The sequence below is a fragment of the Scophthalmus maximus genome, chromosome 3 (assembly GCF_022379125.1).
Source record: "Scophthalmus maximus strain ysfricsl-2021 chromosome 3, ASM2237912v1, whole genome shotgun sequence".
NCBI lineage: Eukaryota > Metazoa > Chordata > Actinopteri > Pleuronectiformes > Scophthalmidae > Scophthalmus > Scophthalmus maximus.
Window position 1 is genome coordinate 3,273,086 of NC_061517.1, and position 16,959 is coordinate 3,290,044.

The 16,959-nt window shown below is 42.8% G+C and overlaps 1 protein-coding gene across 7 annotated transcripts; it reads left to right on the top strand.

The window, feature by feature from the left end:
• The first annotated feature begins 133 nt into the window (after positions 1 to 133).
• On the top strand, positions 134 to 12,432 carry cd63 (CD63 molecule). 7 transcript variants are annotated; one of them, XM_035645243.2, is made up of 9 exons: positions 153 to 267; positions 756 to 803; positions 5,242 to 5,327; positions 7,680 to 7,868; positions 7,987 to 8,061; positions 8,694 to 8,792; positions 9,011 to 9,154; positions 10,506 to 10,589; positions 11,350 to 12,432. In XM_035645243.2, the coding sequence occupies exons 3-9, from the start codon at positions 5,262 to 5,264 to the stop codon at positions 11,413 to 11,415; spliced, it is 723 nt and encodes a 240-aa protein (XP_035501136.1). In that variant the 5' UTR covers positions 153 to 267; positions 756 to 803; positions 5,242 to 5,261; the 3' UTR covers positions 11,416 to 12,432. The 7 variants fall into 7 exon arrangements, with proteins under 7 accessions (XP_035501139.1, XP_035501136.1, XP_035501140.1 ...); XM_035645246.2 differs by lacking the exon at positions 756 to 803 and having other exon boundaries at positions 134 to 267; XM_035645247.2 differs by lacking the exons at positions 153 to 267; positions 756 to 803 and adding an exon at positions 1,368 to 1,517.
• The last annotated feature ends 4,527 nt before the right edge of the window (positions 12,433 to 16,959 follow it).

The following is a 16,959-nucleotide window of genomic DNA, read 5'->3' on the forward strand; positions in this document are numbered from 1 at the left end:
ATTAGGGGGCGCTACAGACACATATGCCAGGCCCATGCTATAGATGAATTTTACACAAATGACATCACATTTCTGATCAAAGCATCAAAGGCACACACGCTCCTGTGATCTGTGATCTTATCAGATATAACAGGTAGTGAATCCTCTCAGAATCCCATTTGAATTATAGCAAGACACCGAGGCGAGACACTCGAGTTACTTCCCCACGTTTGAAGATACAAAACCTGACCGGGACCACCGCCTGAAAATACAAGCACAATTTCCGAGGTATGTCTGAAGCAGACAACTCTGTACAACAACAACGTGATTAGAATGAGCTCGTTCATCGCTGCGCACTGTCGCGACTCCGGGAATTCCAAAGATAGCGGGCAACAACGCAACATCTCATTTATTTTCTTTGATTTGACACTTTTTAAGCGTTCAATTGCTGTGTATGATTTAAATCGGGTGAGGGTAAGAGTCAGGAAAGGTTTCGTCGTTGTTGCACAAAAAATTTAACAACCTTTTTCAAACTCATCAAAATGAACAATGAATCACTACATCCTTTGATCATAATAAGATCCATCCGGCCTTTGATGGCTGGTTTGATCTCACACAGTAACGTGTGAGTCGAGACGACACCCGGCAGTAACCTGAACCAAATTACTCTTGAGCACTATATTTGTTCAGTTGATACACACAGACTCTCAAACTGAGTGGTGTTTCATTGTCATCACGTACAAACTTTTTCCCCCCCCCCGCAAATTTCTGAGCAGGCGCTGCCTCCCTTCCCCTCCCTTCCCTCCCCTGACGAGCCGCGCCTGGTGAGTACTTCTACAGAAACTTCTGTTTGCAACCAGTGGAGTCGCCCTCTGCTGGTCATTCCAGAGGGAATAACCAGCGGAGGGCGACAACGCTACATCTCACATTTTCTTTGGTTTCGCACCTTTAATGCATTTAAAATGCTGCGTTTAATTCGAGCTGGGTTACGGTTACTGTTAAGGTTGCGGTTAAGGTAAGGGTTCGTAAAGTTGACGTCAAACGAACCCAGCACAACAAACAAATAATCACCACATCTACCGCTCTTCTTTCGCTGTTCTGCCACATTTTAACATCCGCCACCGTCAGAGGAACGGGAAAACTCGGGCTGCCAACCGCCATTCAAAAACGACGACACAATGAATCGTGTTGCGATCTCTAATCGTGTTCTGAATTCTACCTGACAACAGCAATGAACTTAATTCCGACTGGTTATCATTTTTCACCAGTGGAGGCAGAGCCGTTTCAAGCCTCCTTTGATCATGATAGATCCTCGCCCTCCTTTGATGGCTGGTTTGATCTCACACAGTAACGTCAGCCACGACAGGAGTCGAGGGGACACCTGGCGAAACACCTGATCGACATTGCACAAATTTATTCAGTTAATACACACAGAATCTCAAACTGGTGTTTTATTGTCATCACATACAACTTTTATTCCTGCCTCAAATATCGGAAGAGGCGTTGCCTCTCTTGCCTCCCCTGACGAGCCGTGACTGGTGAGAAGTAGAGGAATTTTTCTCAATCATTTCTATAGAAACTGACTTCTTTTGGAACCACTCGAGTCGGCCTCTGCTGGTCATTCGAGAGAACACAGGTTTTAGGCACTTCTACAGTGACTTCACGTTAATTGCTTCACAATTAAGGGGCTGTCTCCTTCCGGGGCTACATTTGCAGACTGATTGCGTCACGTAGCAGCGACTCGGCTTTCCCATTTAGAGGGTTTCTTCAAACACGGCCGACAAATGCGTCCAACAACTGATTCCTTCCTGACTCAACCCATCCCAGGATTCTTTGCGCGGCGGTGACATCTTTTGAACCGTGGGTAACAGCGGTAAGGGGCGGAACACGCTGGTGACAGCAAATAGGAACTCCGCCTTGGGCCGTCTCATTTTGTTTCGGCTGCCGTGGCCTACGCGTCCGACAAAGGCAAGTGGCTTCCGTTGGCCGCGTTGACCAAGTCCTCTGAAGGAGGTGGCCCCTGAATTGGAACAAAGCCTATGTTTGAAAACTCCTGAAGGGCATATATTCAGGTAATGGGGGGCCCGCAGCTACCCCCCCCCCCCCCCCCCCCCCCCCCCGGGCCCCTCAACATGCCTTGCAGAGGCTACAAAAAAACAGACTGATTGCAGAGTAATTGCAAATGTGAATTTTTTTGGGTCAAATCTGGAAAACAACCTGTGGTTGCCAACCGCCGGTAAAAACGACGACGATGAGTTTGCAACCAATCACGTTGCAATCTTTTATCGTGATTTGACCCTGGAACACGGCCTCAACTGTAGCTTTTACTTCGTGAGAGATACAGAATTCTACCTGACAACAGCAATGAACCTAATTTCTAATTGGTTATTTTTTTCTCACCAAGGGAGGCAAAGCCGTTTCAAGCCTCCTTTGATCATGAGAGATCCTCGCCGCCTTTGATGGCTGGATTGATCTCACCAGTAATGTCAGCCATGACAGGAGTCAAGACAACACCTGGCGATTACCTGACTACACCATATTTATTCAGTTAATACACAGAATCTCAAGTTGGTGTTATACTGTCATCACATACAACCTCTTTTCCCCCTCAAATATCTGAAGAGGCGTTGCCTCTCTTGCCTCCCTTGACGAGCCGCAACTGGTGAGAAGTAGAGTCATTTTTGTCAATAATTTCTATAGAAACTGACTTCTTTTTGAACCGGTCTAGTCGGCCTCTGCTGGTCATTCAAGAGAACACAGGTTCAAGGCACTAGTGCACTGACTTCACTTTCCCGACACGTTAATTGTGTCCAATTTAGGGGCTGCCTCCTTCTGAGGATACATTTGAAGACTGACTGCGTCAAGGCGACGTGACTAGGCTGTTCCATTTTGAAAGACTCCTTCAAAATGGCCGACAAATGCGTCCAACAGGTGGTTCCTTGCTGCCTCAACCTATTCCAGGATTCTTTGCGCGGCGGTGACAAACGTCTGACTGCGTAGACCAAGTCCTCTGAAGGAGTTGGGACAAAGCTTGTGTTTGAAAAACTCCTGAATGGCATATATTCAGGTAAATGGGGGGCCCGCAGCAATTTTTTTCCCAGAGCCCCTGAACCTGCATAGAAGAGGCTACAAAAAACCAGACTGATCGCAGAGTATACGCAAATGCGTATTTATGTGCTAAAATCTGGAAAACAATCACTGGTGTCCAACCGCTGGTAACCGCCAGTAAAAACGATGAAGATCGGTGTACAACCAGTCACTATTTTTGCTATACAGGATTCTACCTGACAACAGCAATGATTTCTGATTGGTTATTATTTTTCACCAAGGGAGGCAAAGCGTTTCAAGCCTCCTTTGATCATGAGAGATCCTCGCCTCCTTTGATGGCTGGTTTGATCTCACACAGTAACGTCAGCCACGACAGGAGTCAAGGCGAAATCCTGGCGATAAACCTGAACGAAATTGCACAGAATCGCAAACAGAGCTGTCTATTATATATCACATATAACTTTTTTCCCCCTCAAATTCCTGAGGAGGCGCCACCTCCTTTGCCTGCCCTGACGAACCGCGACTGGTGAGAAGTAGAATCCCTTTCTCATAGACTTCTATAGAAAATGACTTGCTATTGCAACCGGTGGAGTCGGCCTCTGCCGGTCATTTGAGAGGAACACAGGTTTTAGGCACTTCTGCAGTGACTAAATTTTACGGAGCAGTAATTTTGCCTCCTTCTGGTTCGGCTGTCGTGGCCTACGTGGGCGACAAAAAGGCGCGTGGCTTCCGCGATGGTACAAAGCTCATGTTTGAAAAACTCCTGATTAGAATTTATTCATGTAAATGGCGGGCTCACAGCTACCCCACCCCCCACCCCCCCCCCGAGCCCCTCAACGTGTTAGATCAGGCCTTGCAGAGGCTGCATAAAACCATATTGATCGCATACTAATTGCAAATGTGTGCATATGATGTCAAAATCTGAACAATAATGCCATCAATACAATATAATCAACAATGTTAAAAAAAAACTAAAACCTTGCCTCCTCGACACTCGGCGAGAGTATTAGTGCCACATTTGAGAGAGAGAAAAATGGAGACTTGGAGAATAAAGTTGTAAATTTATGAGAATAAAGTGGTACTATTATTACAAGAAACAGAAGTCATAACATTGCAAGTAACAAAAGTCGTAATATTATCATAATAAAGTCGTAATTTTACAAGAATAAAGTCATAATATGAGATTAAAGTCGTAAACTTGGCCTCTTTGTTAATTTAGTGGAGAAATGTCAGAAGAGCAGTCCCATGTGTTAAAACGAGTACCCATTAACTGAATCCATTTTTATATGGTTTCACCCAAAACTTGAATTTCCATCATCATCTGACCTACATATTCTTAAAATATCATGTATTTGTTGAGATTCTGGACCCCTCACAGAATCACCCGCTGCCATGACCCAGACCTTTCTTTTTTAAATTTTCATGCAAATCCAAAACGTGGAGAAACTTTGTAAAAAAAACAAAAACTCCTGGGTTTCTGTTTATTTCCGTAATATAATATGAAATCAAATTTTACAAAATTCTAATAAAATCAGAACTTTATTCTCATATTATGACTTTTTAAAATTTTATTCTCGAAGTCTCACTTCTTTTATTCCCCCTCAACGTGGCCCTCAAACTCCAGAGAACAGACCCAATGGATCTGGACGTGTTCACGAGTGGTGTTCACGAGGGGACCCTGAAGGCAGCAGCATAATAACAGAGGAGGGAGGGAGGAGGGAGGAGGAACAGAGGAGGGAGGGAGGAGGGAGGACGGAAGGGAGGAGGGAGGAGGAAGGAAGGGAGGGGGGGCAACAAACGGTACAAGTTAGTAACAAAACGAACTTGTACACATCGTCGCCTTCAGCTTCTCGTGCCAGGATTGTAAAGACAACCGAAGGTAAAGCTCCAAAAAACAAAACAAACGACCGATTCTTTGACCGTTTTCCAACCGGAAGTGCGTTCGGGAAAGTACGCACTTCAAAATAAACAAAGTAAGCAAGTGTGTGTTTGGGGGGGGGGGGGGTAAAGAAGATCTTGTTTATCTTAATATTAACTCAATTGTAAATCACTTTTTGACCCCCGTGATCCCTTCAGGGACACAATATGATGCGTTCAATGTCCCGATTTTAACCGTTTTAACCGTATTTTTTGTTTTCAAGTACAAAAGTTAAAAACAACAACAACAACAACAACAACAAAGTAATTTGTCTTTGTTTTGGTTTTCTCCTCCAGGCAACAGAAGCTTGACAGCCATGGGTATCACGGGGGGAATGAAATGTCTGAAGTACCTGCTGTTCTTTTTCAACGTCATCTTCTTGGTGAGTGAACCGGCCTCTTTGAAATGTTTACAAATCGAGAGAAGGAAAGAAAGAAAAAGAAAGAAAGAAAAAACTGTTTTAGGCCTTTACAGTCTTGCTCCACATATACTTACATTGTGCTTGTACTTGGACAACACCCGCACTCAGCTCAGGGTTGACCGAGACGTGACGGGAACAGGACAGAGAATAGATATTAATATAACTTTAGATAGATTTACAATACGAATCGGCTTGGTTTTTTTTTCAATTTCTGGGAACTAGTCTTGTGCGTCATCTCTCCTCTCTGCCACATCCACATGACTTTGAGCATGGCCTAATGCATTTTCACCCAGGATTAACATACAATATGCAACCCATCACTTGATGAACGCACACACACACACACACACACACACACACACACACCCACACACACACATACACACGCTAAGCCTCTGGATTACTACAGTAAAGACTTGCTGAGTGGCTCAGACTTGAGTCTGCACTTCAATGGAATCAAAGCACCGTAGAAACTTATCCGGGAGGAAACGTAACGCTTCCTGGTTAATGTTTGAGAGAGAGATGATGGAATGTGAATCTTATGACCAGATTGCGACATGTTACCGTGTAATTGATGATTGATATTTCAGTTTACCCATAAACTTAATCATAAATAACTATAAATTGGGAATACAAATACAACCAAATACATAGAACTTATAACAAACATTTATTTTACCTAAAATGTAAAACATAAATGCGCATTTAAAGGCACAAATAATTTGGCCAATAATATCGGTCAGGCTCTTAAAATATCGGCCGATACCGATATATTTCTGTGAAAGGCAAATATCGGCTGATATTAACGGCCAACTGATAAATCGGTCAGGCTCTAGTTTAAAGTGATTATTAATGTACAGTATCCGTCAACAGTTTTAACTTCTATCAGGACATGACATATTGTCAGTCATTAATTTTTTACACACCGGCATCTCCTGAGCAGAGAAGTACACGTTTTTTACATCTGCTCACATAATATAAGCCATTTATTAATTGATTATTCAATACCTGTAAAAATTTACTTCTGTTGGTTTTGACTTTAAACAACTTTACTGAAAGCTACAGTGTGTGATCTTCAGAAGAAATTATTTTCACAAATTGTACATATTGTCAGTAACTTTGTGTTCATATATGTATAATCACCTGCAACAAAGAGCCAATGTTTTTTCGTCAACTCTGAATGAGTTAAATCTAGTTCCATGAGGTGGACCCGACCTCTGTGTGAGTCGCCATGTTTGCTACATCGTGTTGAATACCGTTGTTGCACAAAACGGGTCCAGAATATGTCGCATTCGCGTTGAAGTTTCAGCGCTGCCGGCAAAACCAGAAATGGAATCAGCGGTGTGCCATCATAACGTGTCCCCAGTCAGGTGCTCAGTTGGTTGTGGTTTGCAACTTTTCCACCAGATGCCGCCAGAAAAGAAAAAAATTACAAACTGGGGCTTTCAAAGAAAAACAAGAAAACAAAAAAATTGAAACTCTTACAGTAGAAAGACCAGCTGCTGTTCCTCGGGCTTCTGTTAATTTGATTACAGCGAGTTGACTACTGTACCTTAATGTATGTTGAGACAAGACTGCAGCAGAGAACAGAGTCAAAGAATCAAGTCTAACAGAAAGAGAAAAACAAAGCTAAAATTATCTGAATATTCTATAACAACAACCAATCTGTTCCATTACACAGTGGGTTTGTTTCGTCAATGTTTGAAATCAAACAACGTTGATTCCATAAAAAAAGAGTTGACTCTGGCAGACGTCTTGTCTATCTGGATGATTATAAATGATGCAATTTCATGTAGTTTCAGAAACAACTTTTCACTCACGCTGGCAACATGAGTTGGGGACGTCACTCTTGTCGTGTCATGAAAAAAGATTTATATTGAAGTTTTTGAAGTATATATTGAAGATATTATCTGAAATTGAATCTTCCAATTTCCAATGTACCCCAAACTGGTTTATGACCAATTACCTGCAACTTCCATCGGCCTACTTGTGTTTTTTTTTTTCACCGATTAGCAGAAAGCTAAACTAAGCGAAAATCAGCACGTTAGCATTAGCATTGTGAGCGTCGTGGCATTACAGACATTTTTATGGTTCACAAGTTCAGACCAAAAGTTCAAAGTATTAATTTTGCTCAAATCTTTTCGTTCAGTTTTTTTAGATGTGGAATTTCTCAAATTGGACTTAAGGAACCGGACCCGGTTTTAATTCAGGCACCAAAATTTAAAAAATATACACAAGTTTCTATCCGTGTAAAGAGCAGAAATGAGCCCACGAGTTCCACCCTGAACCAATAATTTTTTCCTCTGTGTGCAGTTATGCGGCATCACACTGATGGTGGTGGGAGCCTTGACTCAGGTGGCTCTGTTCAGCACTCTCATGATCAAGAGTTCGATAGCCTCAGGGGGTCCGATCACCATCATCGGAGTCGGCGCGATGGTGTTCCTGATCGCCTTCTTCGGCTGCTGCGGAGCCTGGAAAGAAAGCTACTGCATGGTCACAATGGTAATTCATGAGGCCTCCCGTCCGTTCGTCATAAAGCAACAACCAAGGTGAATTAACTTTGCTCTGTGGAATTTTGAGTATTTAAGCTGTAAGTGTTTTTTGTTTTTTTTCTCTCTAGTTTGCCATCCTCCTCTCACTGATCATCTTCGTTGAGATCGCCGCCGCCATCACTGGATACGTCTTCAGACAGAAGGTGAGCGTGTGAAGTCGTGGGGGGAGGGCGGGCGGGCGGTCGAATTGTCAAATTTTCCTCAGGGAAGTTTCCAACATCTTGAAATAACCCAGAAGAATTTCATCAGCAGCCTTGATAAGAGCTGCTCGGATTCTCTAAATAGATAGGAAAGGTTTTTCAATGCTTCCTTTCCTGTCTCCTTTAGCATAGGGTACACTGGATGCCCCACAATTCAATTTCGGCAGCGATATTTAACGTGACGTGCCATGCACAAACGTAAACGATTAAATCCGAAGTAGGAGAAGAAGAAGAGTATGAATATGACCCAGAAGAGACACACGTCACCATGTCAGTTACTGTTACATATGAATCATTTACATCTGATGTCACACGGTGGTGAAACACTGAAACATGCTGATGGAGCCGCTGCGTTTTTTGCAGTCCATCTTCAGAAAATGTGTAGTTTCACCACGACAGGTCCTATGAATCTTCCTTTACACCTTTCCTTGACCTTGTGACGTTTGCCACTGAGGTCAAGGAATAGTAGATAGGAAAAGACGATAGGAAGGACAATCCGAATCCACCCACAACTTTTGTGTGTTTTAAAACGAGCCTGCAGAATGTGTGGTTATAACGTGTGTCCCCCCGTGTAGGTCTCAGAGGTCGTCCACGAGAGCCTCACCACTGTGTTCTCACAATACAACAGCGTCCAGCCTCAGTTCAGAGATTATCTGGACAAACTGCAGATAAGCGTGAGTTCAGTGTAAACTCCACTCCTCACTATTTACTCAGCCTGACAACACCTTCACATAACACGGCCGCATCCTGTTGGTCGCTGCTAACACCACATTCATTCTTCTCTGCACCGTCTGTTGACCCCAGTGGATATCCTCTCACTGAGCGTTGGTCATGTACGACCTCCATAGCTGACATGTCCATATGAATAAATGTTTTTCATTTGCACGTCTAGTTGTCTTGCTGCGGTGTGAACAGCTCCAGTGACTGGGTGCAGCACAAGCCTGACAATAATTCGGTGCCCGACTCGTGCTGTAAGACTAAGACTACAGACTGTGGAGTCGGGGCCATGACCGACGCCAACAAAGTGAATGAGAAGGTACAGTACAGAAAGTGCTTCTCTTGAGATCAGTTGCCTTTTGTAATCCTCAGGATTTCAGCCCTTGTTGATTTTGCAACGCCTGTGGTTAGACAGCGAACACTCCCGGAACAACTACCGGGAATCCAGCTGAGGAGCCGTTGATGCGTGTCTTCACAGCGCAGCCAAACACACACTCGAGTTGCCATGTGCAGCCATTTTCTGATGCAAGTTGTCTCCCACGCGACAGCAGGGCAGAGTAAAGTCTTGCCTCACTGAGCAGTTGGGCCGTTCACTGCCCCCCTTCACATTCTCCTTACCTTACCCACTGAACGAATTTGAATGTGAAGCAAGTAAATGTTGAGTTCACGTTAATAACATATTACTGCTCTGATGTGGCAACCGACAGTGAAGTGGTGGAAAAGTATGGAATTTGATTTTGAGTAATTTCCAGGTCTGGATAAGTATGGAAAAAAGAAGAGAGAGAATGGAAAAATATTTGTTTCAAGACCGAAGTCTAAGCAGACGTGAATCCAAAGATTTTAGAATACTAACGATCCGTAATAACCGTCGCCATGGCTACGCACTCCCTGTACCTGCCACTGCCACCACTATCTACAGTTGTTCACATTTGACTGTGACAGGTGGAAGGAAAAATAGTTCCTTTCAACCGGGCGTTATTTAGATTATCCTGGTGATAGCGAGTTACTTTGAACAGTTGTTTCCCCTGTTACACATTTACCCCCAAATGTCTGAGTTTAAAATCTCTTTAATATGAGAATCAGTCCTAGAAGAATGGGTAACGTCAGAATTGGAAGTATCAATATTTCCATATCAATACGCATGTCACAATCAACTCTCTGGAGAAACCCGTCAGAAAGTAATATGTTAAAAGTTGGATTTTTGAAGGATTTATTTACATAATAATATTTACTTATATATTAAATATTAGATAAAAGAACTTATAATATTCATTTATATAATAATATTTACTGAACAGAAATCTGGCTATTTATACTCAGATGTCAAATATGGTCTGAGAACATGAGAAGGAAATTTGAGTCTGGAATTTTTCAAATGGAAAATGTGCTGGAACCCTCCACTCACAAGTATCACAAGTTTCCCCTTACGTGTTTTTTAATTGTGTATTGCTGTATACAATTTCTAAATTCCCTCCAACATATTCTTTGGATTACTTTATTACTGTTTTATTTGACTTATTGACAAAGATTCACACCAGTATCTGTATATCTGTGACTAACATCGTTTTAACCCACAGGCGTGAAAAAAGAGGCAAAGTGTCTCAGAAAATAAACCGGCCCGAAGCTGCGGGCAGACTAACTCTTAACGTTTCTGTTTCTTTCTGATGCAGGGTTGTCAGGGCGCACTGGTGGAGTTCCTGAAGAATAACTCCATGTGGGTGATAGTTTCCGTGCTCGTTATCGCAATGCTGCAGGTATGTGACCAAATGTAATACCTGAAGCACCAGTTACACCAGAAACATTATCTGACCAGAAAGCAGTATGCATTTATTCTTATTATTGACACTCTTTACACAGTTTGGTATTTGTGTTAACACAAATCATTTTAACTAGAGCCTGACCGATATCGGTATTAGGGAGTACAAGATCGTCCGATATGTGTTTATATATATGTTTATTATATGTGTATTTAAATGTCTTTATCAAACCTTTATGACAAAGATATGTAATTGAGGCTTGATATTTTAGTTTAACCATAAACTCTATCATAAATCACTATAGATTGGAAAAAATTACAAATACAACCAAATAAATAGTAGTTGAATTCAGAAAATAAACCCTAAAATGTTAAATAAATGCACATTTAAAGGATAAAACGTGTTGGCCGATAATATCGGTCAGGCTCTAAACATATCGAGAGAAAAATCACTTTATTTCAAGAAAGAAAGACAAAAGATCCGACATTTCTTCGTTCTCCCAAAATGTTGACTTTTCTCTCGATATATTATTACCTTATTCTGGAAATGCCTTCTCTATTTTCTTTAACGGATAATGTATTCTATGATTTTGGTTGTTAAACAAATTAAATTCAATTTATGAATGAAATGTTTATATGTTGCTGAATATGGGGAATTTGAGGTCAAGCCAAAAATCCATATATATATATATATATATATATATATATATATATATATATATAAACATCTCTCCACTCCACGTGTGTTCTCCTTCCAGGTCATGGGCCTGGTGTTCGCCTGCTTGCTGATGAGAGGCATCCGCAGCGGCTACGAAGTCATGTGATCCAGATTCACGAGCAGGCCGCGCAGATCGCGCCTACTGGGAAACGTTGTTCAGCAAACTTAAAAGAAATATGTTCATCTTGTAATTCAAATGTTGAGGAGCTCCCCTGAGAGGGGTAAAAAAAGAGCCACATCCGCAATTGTGTGCGCAATTAACCGCGTATTATTATAACACGACGCGTCATGTTTTGAGAGAAAAAACAAACTGCAGCATTATTTGGGTTCATTTTTATTAGGAATAATATCTAATAACTTCACTCATGTGCAGTGCAAAGTCACCAATATCCCCCAAATTATCTGAAAGTGTGTTTTTTCCAAAATAATAGTTTTTGTCTAACCGAGGGATGACGTTTTCCTCTTACAATAATAAGTTTTCACGTTATGACGTGAAAAGTTTATTGTAGTAACGTGAACGGTTTATTGTTACATCGACATGCCCCTCCCACTGCCACACACGTCAAATTCAATGTTCAATGTCCTCTTGAATCACTATTGTGCCGAGTGACAACATTTTGCACAATTAGCTTTATTGTTACATCGACTTGCTAGAAGTGGTGAAATGCACATGCACGGTTTACAAATCTGTAGCTTCGGACTACGAAAACCATGGGCACGGATGACACATGGCTTTTTTTTTTCTCTCTCTCACCTGGACATAGGGCCGGGGCTACGTAAAATGTAATACTCAGAACAATATATTCAGCGTGAATGTATTACGCAGAGTTTCTGTCTCAAAGAAAAACCCCCACTGTTCAGCGGATCGACTGTAAATTTTCTGTTGTCATGATGCTGTGGAATCTTTACTGAAAAAAAAAACCTCTGGTTATAGCTGACTCAACATTCACACTGTTATTTTCCTGCTCCTTATTTCTTTGAAAATCTTTTTCTTCTGTACTTTTTCTTTTTTTTGCCGACTCTGTTGCTACTTTTGAACCTGTTTTGGCATTGACTTTGTTTTTCTGTTTTACTGGTTCAAGGCTGCAATTTCTATTTCTATTAAAGACTCTACTTTAAATTGCGTCCGAGTTTGCTGCAAGTGTGAAAACAAATGCACAGTGTAAATAATACTGGCTCTGCAACACAACATTCAAGATTCAAGATTAAGAAAGAAAGATGCATAAAAACTACTGCAGATGTATTGTGCCAGTCTTTTGCGAAAGGAACAGGAAGCAAATTACATTTCCTGTTTCCCACATTACACCAGCGAACACCGGCACGAGGGATGTGCAGGTCTACCCAGACTACCCAGGACCCAAGGGTTAAGGGGGGCCTGGTATTAGTGTCGTAACATCAATTTAAAATTGGCTGAATAGATTGGTTGAGAGACTGTGAAACTGTATTTTGAAAAAATAGTGGAGGTTCTCTGAGGGCCCTCTCACCCCTTACTGAGTCGTGATTGGTGGTCAGATCAGTCAGCTAATCTACTGACCGGTGACTTCATAATGTCTTCCCTCAAGAAAGTAATTCCAGGGTCCCACACGAGAAAAAGAGGATAAACAAACCAAGGGAAATTAGCTGTTAATTTCTTTCAAAAGAAAGGTGGCTAGCTATTAGCAAACTCCTACTACGACAGCTAGCTAGCAGCTACAGGTGAGATCGACACAGCTGCTATCGCTAGCTAGCTAGCTAACTAACGTTTACTACCTGAATACAGTAGGAGTTAGCTAGTTACTAATAGAACACAGTATCATAAATTAATCAGCATCATAGCTGTGGGGGCCCCACAGAGACTGCTTATGAATAGGCCCCAGAATTTGGTGCTACACCCCTGACCAGGACGAGTTAACGTCATTCAGCCCCTAAAGCAGGAAGTAAAATGATAAGGTGCCATCACAGCTTTTCATACAGCGCTCGACTCCTGAGCTGTGTCAACTTAAAGAAGCATTATCATAGTTCTATATAAAAATACACTTGTTTGTTGAAGTGTACGTGGAACCAGTTGAGCTGTATTCCAGACTGACAGTTGTTAGCTTAGCACAGTTTCAGGTGACAAGTCGTGGACGAGTGACTGCGAAAAGTGGGGATGTCCCAGTCTAATATGCATTTGAGTTTTTTTTCTTGCCATGCCAGGCTAAATGTCCTCATTTACTTTCGATAGAAACAGACTTCTTACTGCAACCAGTGGAGTCACCCCCTGCTGGCCACTTGAGTGAATACAGGTTTCAGGCACTTGGACATAGGCTACAACTATTCAAATTGAGAATGGATAAGTTAGAGCCACAGTAGGTGTTCGAACGACCAAGTATTTACAAAAGTAAACGTGGCCACAGGATCTTTAAGTTTACTCGCAGGAGTAACAATAATTTTGTCCTCCATTTCTGATACGGCGTCAGGACGCCGGGCGTCAGTGACACTGGGAGAATCTCAACTCCGATTGACTTTTGCGATAGTGCCAAATTCGCTCCTTCTTTTCACCTTTGCAATGACTTTGTCTCATCACGCAAAATATTTTTGCTTTGTGTTTGGTCTGAACGCACCATTAGGGCCGCATGAAAGGCTTGTCCCGGCCCCGGCTCTTCTATACATTGGGTACATAAGTGACTTTTTTGTGATATGATCAATAAAAATTTTTTTCTAAATAGAGACTCTAATGTGCGTATGAGTCATGTTTAACAGAAGCTCCTGCTTCTCAGACTCACCACAGTGAAAGAAGGTGGTCAGGTGAAACAGCATCAACCACAATGTTTCAACTCACATAAAGGGAAAAATTTAGGGTTCAAACCCCGGCAGGCGTAGAACTCTTTTGTTTTTGTGTTGGTCGATAGAAATCATTATTATTCTCATTCCGCGTTACCTCAAATTCCCATGAGCTGGAATAAGCCAAAACTACGAAACTTTGCGCACTAACTGAAAATGATTTCAATTTTGTAAAAAAGACCACGCCCCTCGCGCTGCCACACACGTCAAATTCCATGTTCTCTACAAAAAGCCTCTTGAATCACTAAGTGACAACATTTCGCACAATTAGCAAAACAGTAAAATGTTTGAAACACATTAGGGCGGGGCAGACACAATAGCAGGAAGTGGAGATGTGAAACAGGAAATGACAGAATAAAAAAAAGAAAAAAAGAAAACCATAACTTTAGAGCCAGCAGCGGCAGGCATGCCAGTTTTCATATTATTTGTTTTGTATTGTCTAAATTCATGATTTAAAAAAAACATAAACAAATGAATAAAAGCATTATAAGAATTGTAAAATAAAAAAGGAAACAAAAGGGAATCCGTGGTCTGCGTCCGTTCCACAGTGACGTCGCCACATTTCGTGACATCAGACATTGGAGATCAAAGGACATCCCGCGGTGTTAAGATCAAAAGACAAAAGGCTCAATGAGATAGAAGTCACTCCATCATGATGCTTCAGCCTTCTGGAAATCGAACCACAAAACCACCGAGAACAGCAACGGAGGACGACGCACAGCGCCGGAGACAAAATGCAGGAGAGAGACGTGCCGCTGCAAACGTTCAATGAAACGCAGCACTTGGCGGGCGCGGACACTGAGAAGCAGCTGCGCGTGTTCGTGACCTTGGTGGCGCTGCACGTCTTGGCGAAGAGCGGCGCCACGAAGAGCTGCTCGCAGGAGAAGGCCCTCAGCTGCACGCGGCGCCTGATGGAGCAGACGCTGCAGGGCCTCACCCTGCCGGACGACTTCTCCCCGGACGTGACTCAGTGCAAGGACGTCGCAAGGTCCGTGCTGACGGAGCTGAAACAGCAGTTTGGCGGCAAAGTGGAGAAGTGGGTCCTTCTGCTGGAGGACGCGGCGATGGAAGCGACCGTCACGCAGTGTTTCAAGAAACACATCTTGGAGTTCTCCAAGCCGAGGAACTATTTGTCTGACTTTGTGGTGAGGGTAGTACTGACGGTTGTCATCTTTACTACCATCATTGTGCTACGTCTGTTGATATGAAACCATTGTACAATACTCTACTTCTCAGCCCGTCGGGGTTAATTGGTGATCTAATACACTTTTTGCTAAAAAAAAATCGGCAATCTGTCGGTTCTGTGCGCCCCCCCCCCCCCCCAGGAAAAAAACCCAGTCCCTGCTCTATAATTGAAAACAAACCTTAAAGCTACAGTGTTTATTATTTAGAAGCACTTATTCAAATAAATTGAATATATTGTCCATAACTATGTGGTCATATATGTATAATCAACTGCAACAGAGAACCCATGTTTCTTTATCAACTCTGAATGAGTTGAACATAGTGACGTGAGGTGGACCCGACCTCTGTGTGAGTCTCCATGTTTGCTGCGCCGTGTTGAATACGGTTGTTGCGCAAAGCGGATCCAGCATACGTCGCATTTGCATTGAATTTTCAGACGCCGCCGGATACCGGAAATGGAATCAGCGGTGCGCCGCCATAAAGTGTCCCCTGTCGGTCGCTCAGTTGGTTGCGGTTTGCAACTTTACCGCCAGATGCCGCCAGGAAATCACAAAAATTACACTCTGGGGCTTAAAAAGACACGTGCTAGCGAGTGGAGCTACGACTCAGGGGTTTTGGCCCCGTTGTTAACGCCCCGGTCCCCCGTACCCGAGGCTGCTGGTTCGGGGCTCAGTCAGTGCAGGAAAATCACCAACGACAACAAACACTGCCAAGGCTGCCCCTTTAAGGGTCGCAGGGGAGCTGGAATCCCAGCTGACAGTTTGGCGAGAGGCGGGGTTCACCCTGGACAGGTCGCCAACGCATCACATTTGCAACTATGGTCAATGTAGAGTCTCGAACCACATCCTGCATGTGTTTGGACTGTGGGAGGACACCGGAGAACCGGGAGAGAACCCATGGGGATAACATGCAAACTCCACACAGAAAGGTTTATTGGTGCAACTGCAATTGCTACACCACCATGCAATAAACAATAAAATGTAAAAAACAAATAAAAACAAACAAATGTAAAGCTACGAGTTAAAGTGCAGTGCCCTGTTCTGCTGATGATTGGCTGAAAAGCAGTGATGTCACCCACCACTGGGCTTTGCGGAGATGTGATAATGCGAGTGTGTGAACCCTGCTCGCTTGCTTCCACGTGGCATTTACGACAGAAACAGAAGTCTGGCGGGGTTTCCAATGGTTTCTGGTCACAAACTCGCCCTTTGAATTTTTTTTGTCACGCCAAATAACATGTCGAAAAATAATGTTTGAAGCTTTCCTGACAGCCACTCACACAAAGAAACTTCACAGTCAACATTGCACTTCCTCAGGTCCCTTAGCAACCCACTCGGTTGTTCAGACAATTAGTATAAAGACAGACTGTCAGAGGTGTAAAGTCGGGCTCGGACTACAGGAATTTTAGGCCGATTTAAACCCTGATTCGACCTCCACAAGAATCTGGTCAGAACCTCGATCGGGACCTCAATGAGGGAGAGAGAGTGAATGGTTTCCAGCCCCATTTCAGAGGGTTTTAAAAACTTTATTTTGGGTAAACAATGTTATACTAAATATTAGGCATGGCAGATTATTTTTATATACTTTAAAACGTGACTGGAGGGGGACTTTCAGATTTAAAAAGGGAAATTATTATCGCAGTACTTTTCCCGAGCGGAACCAATAA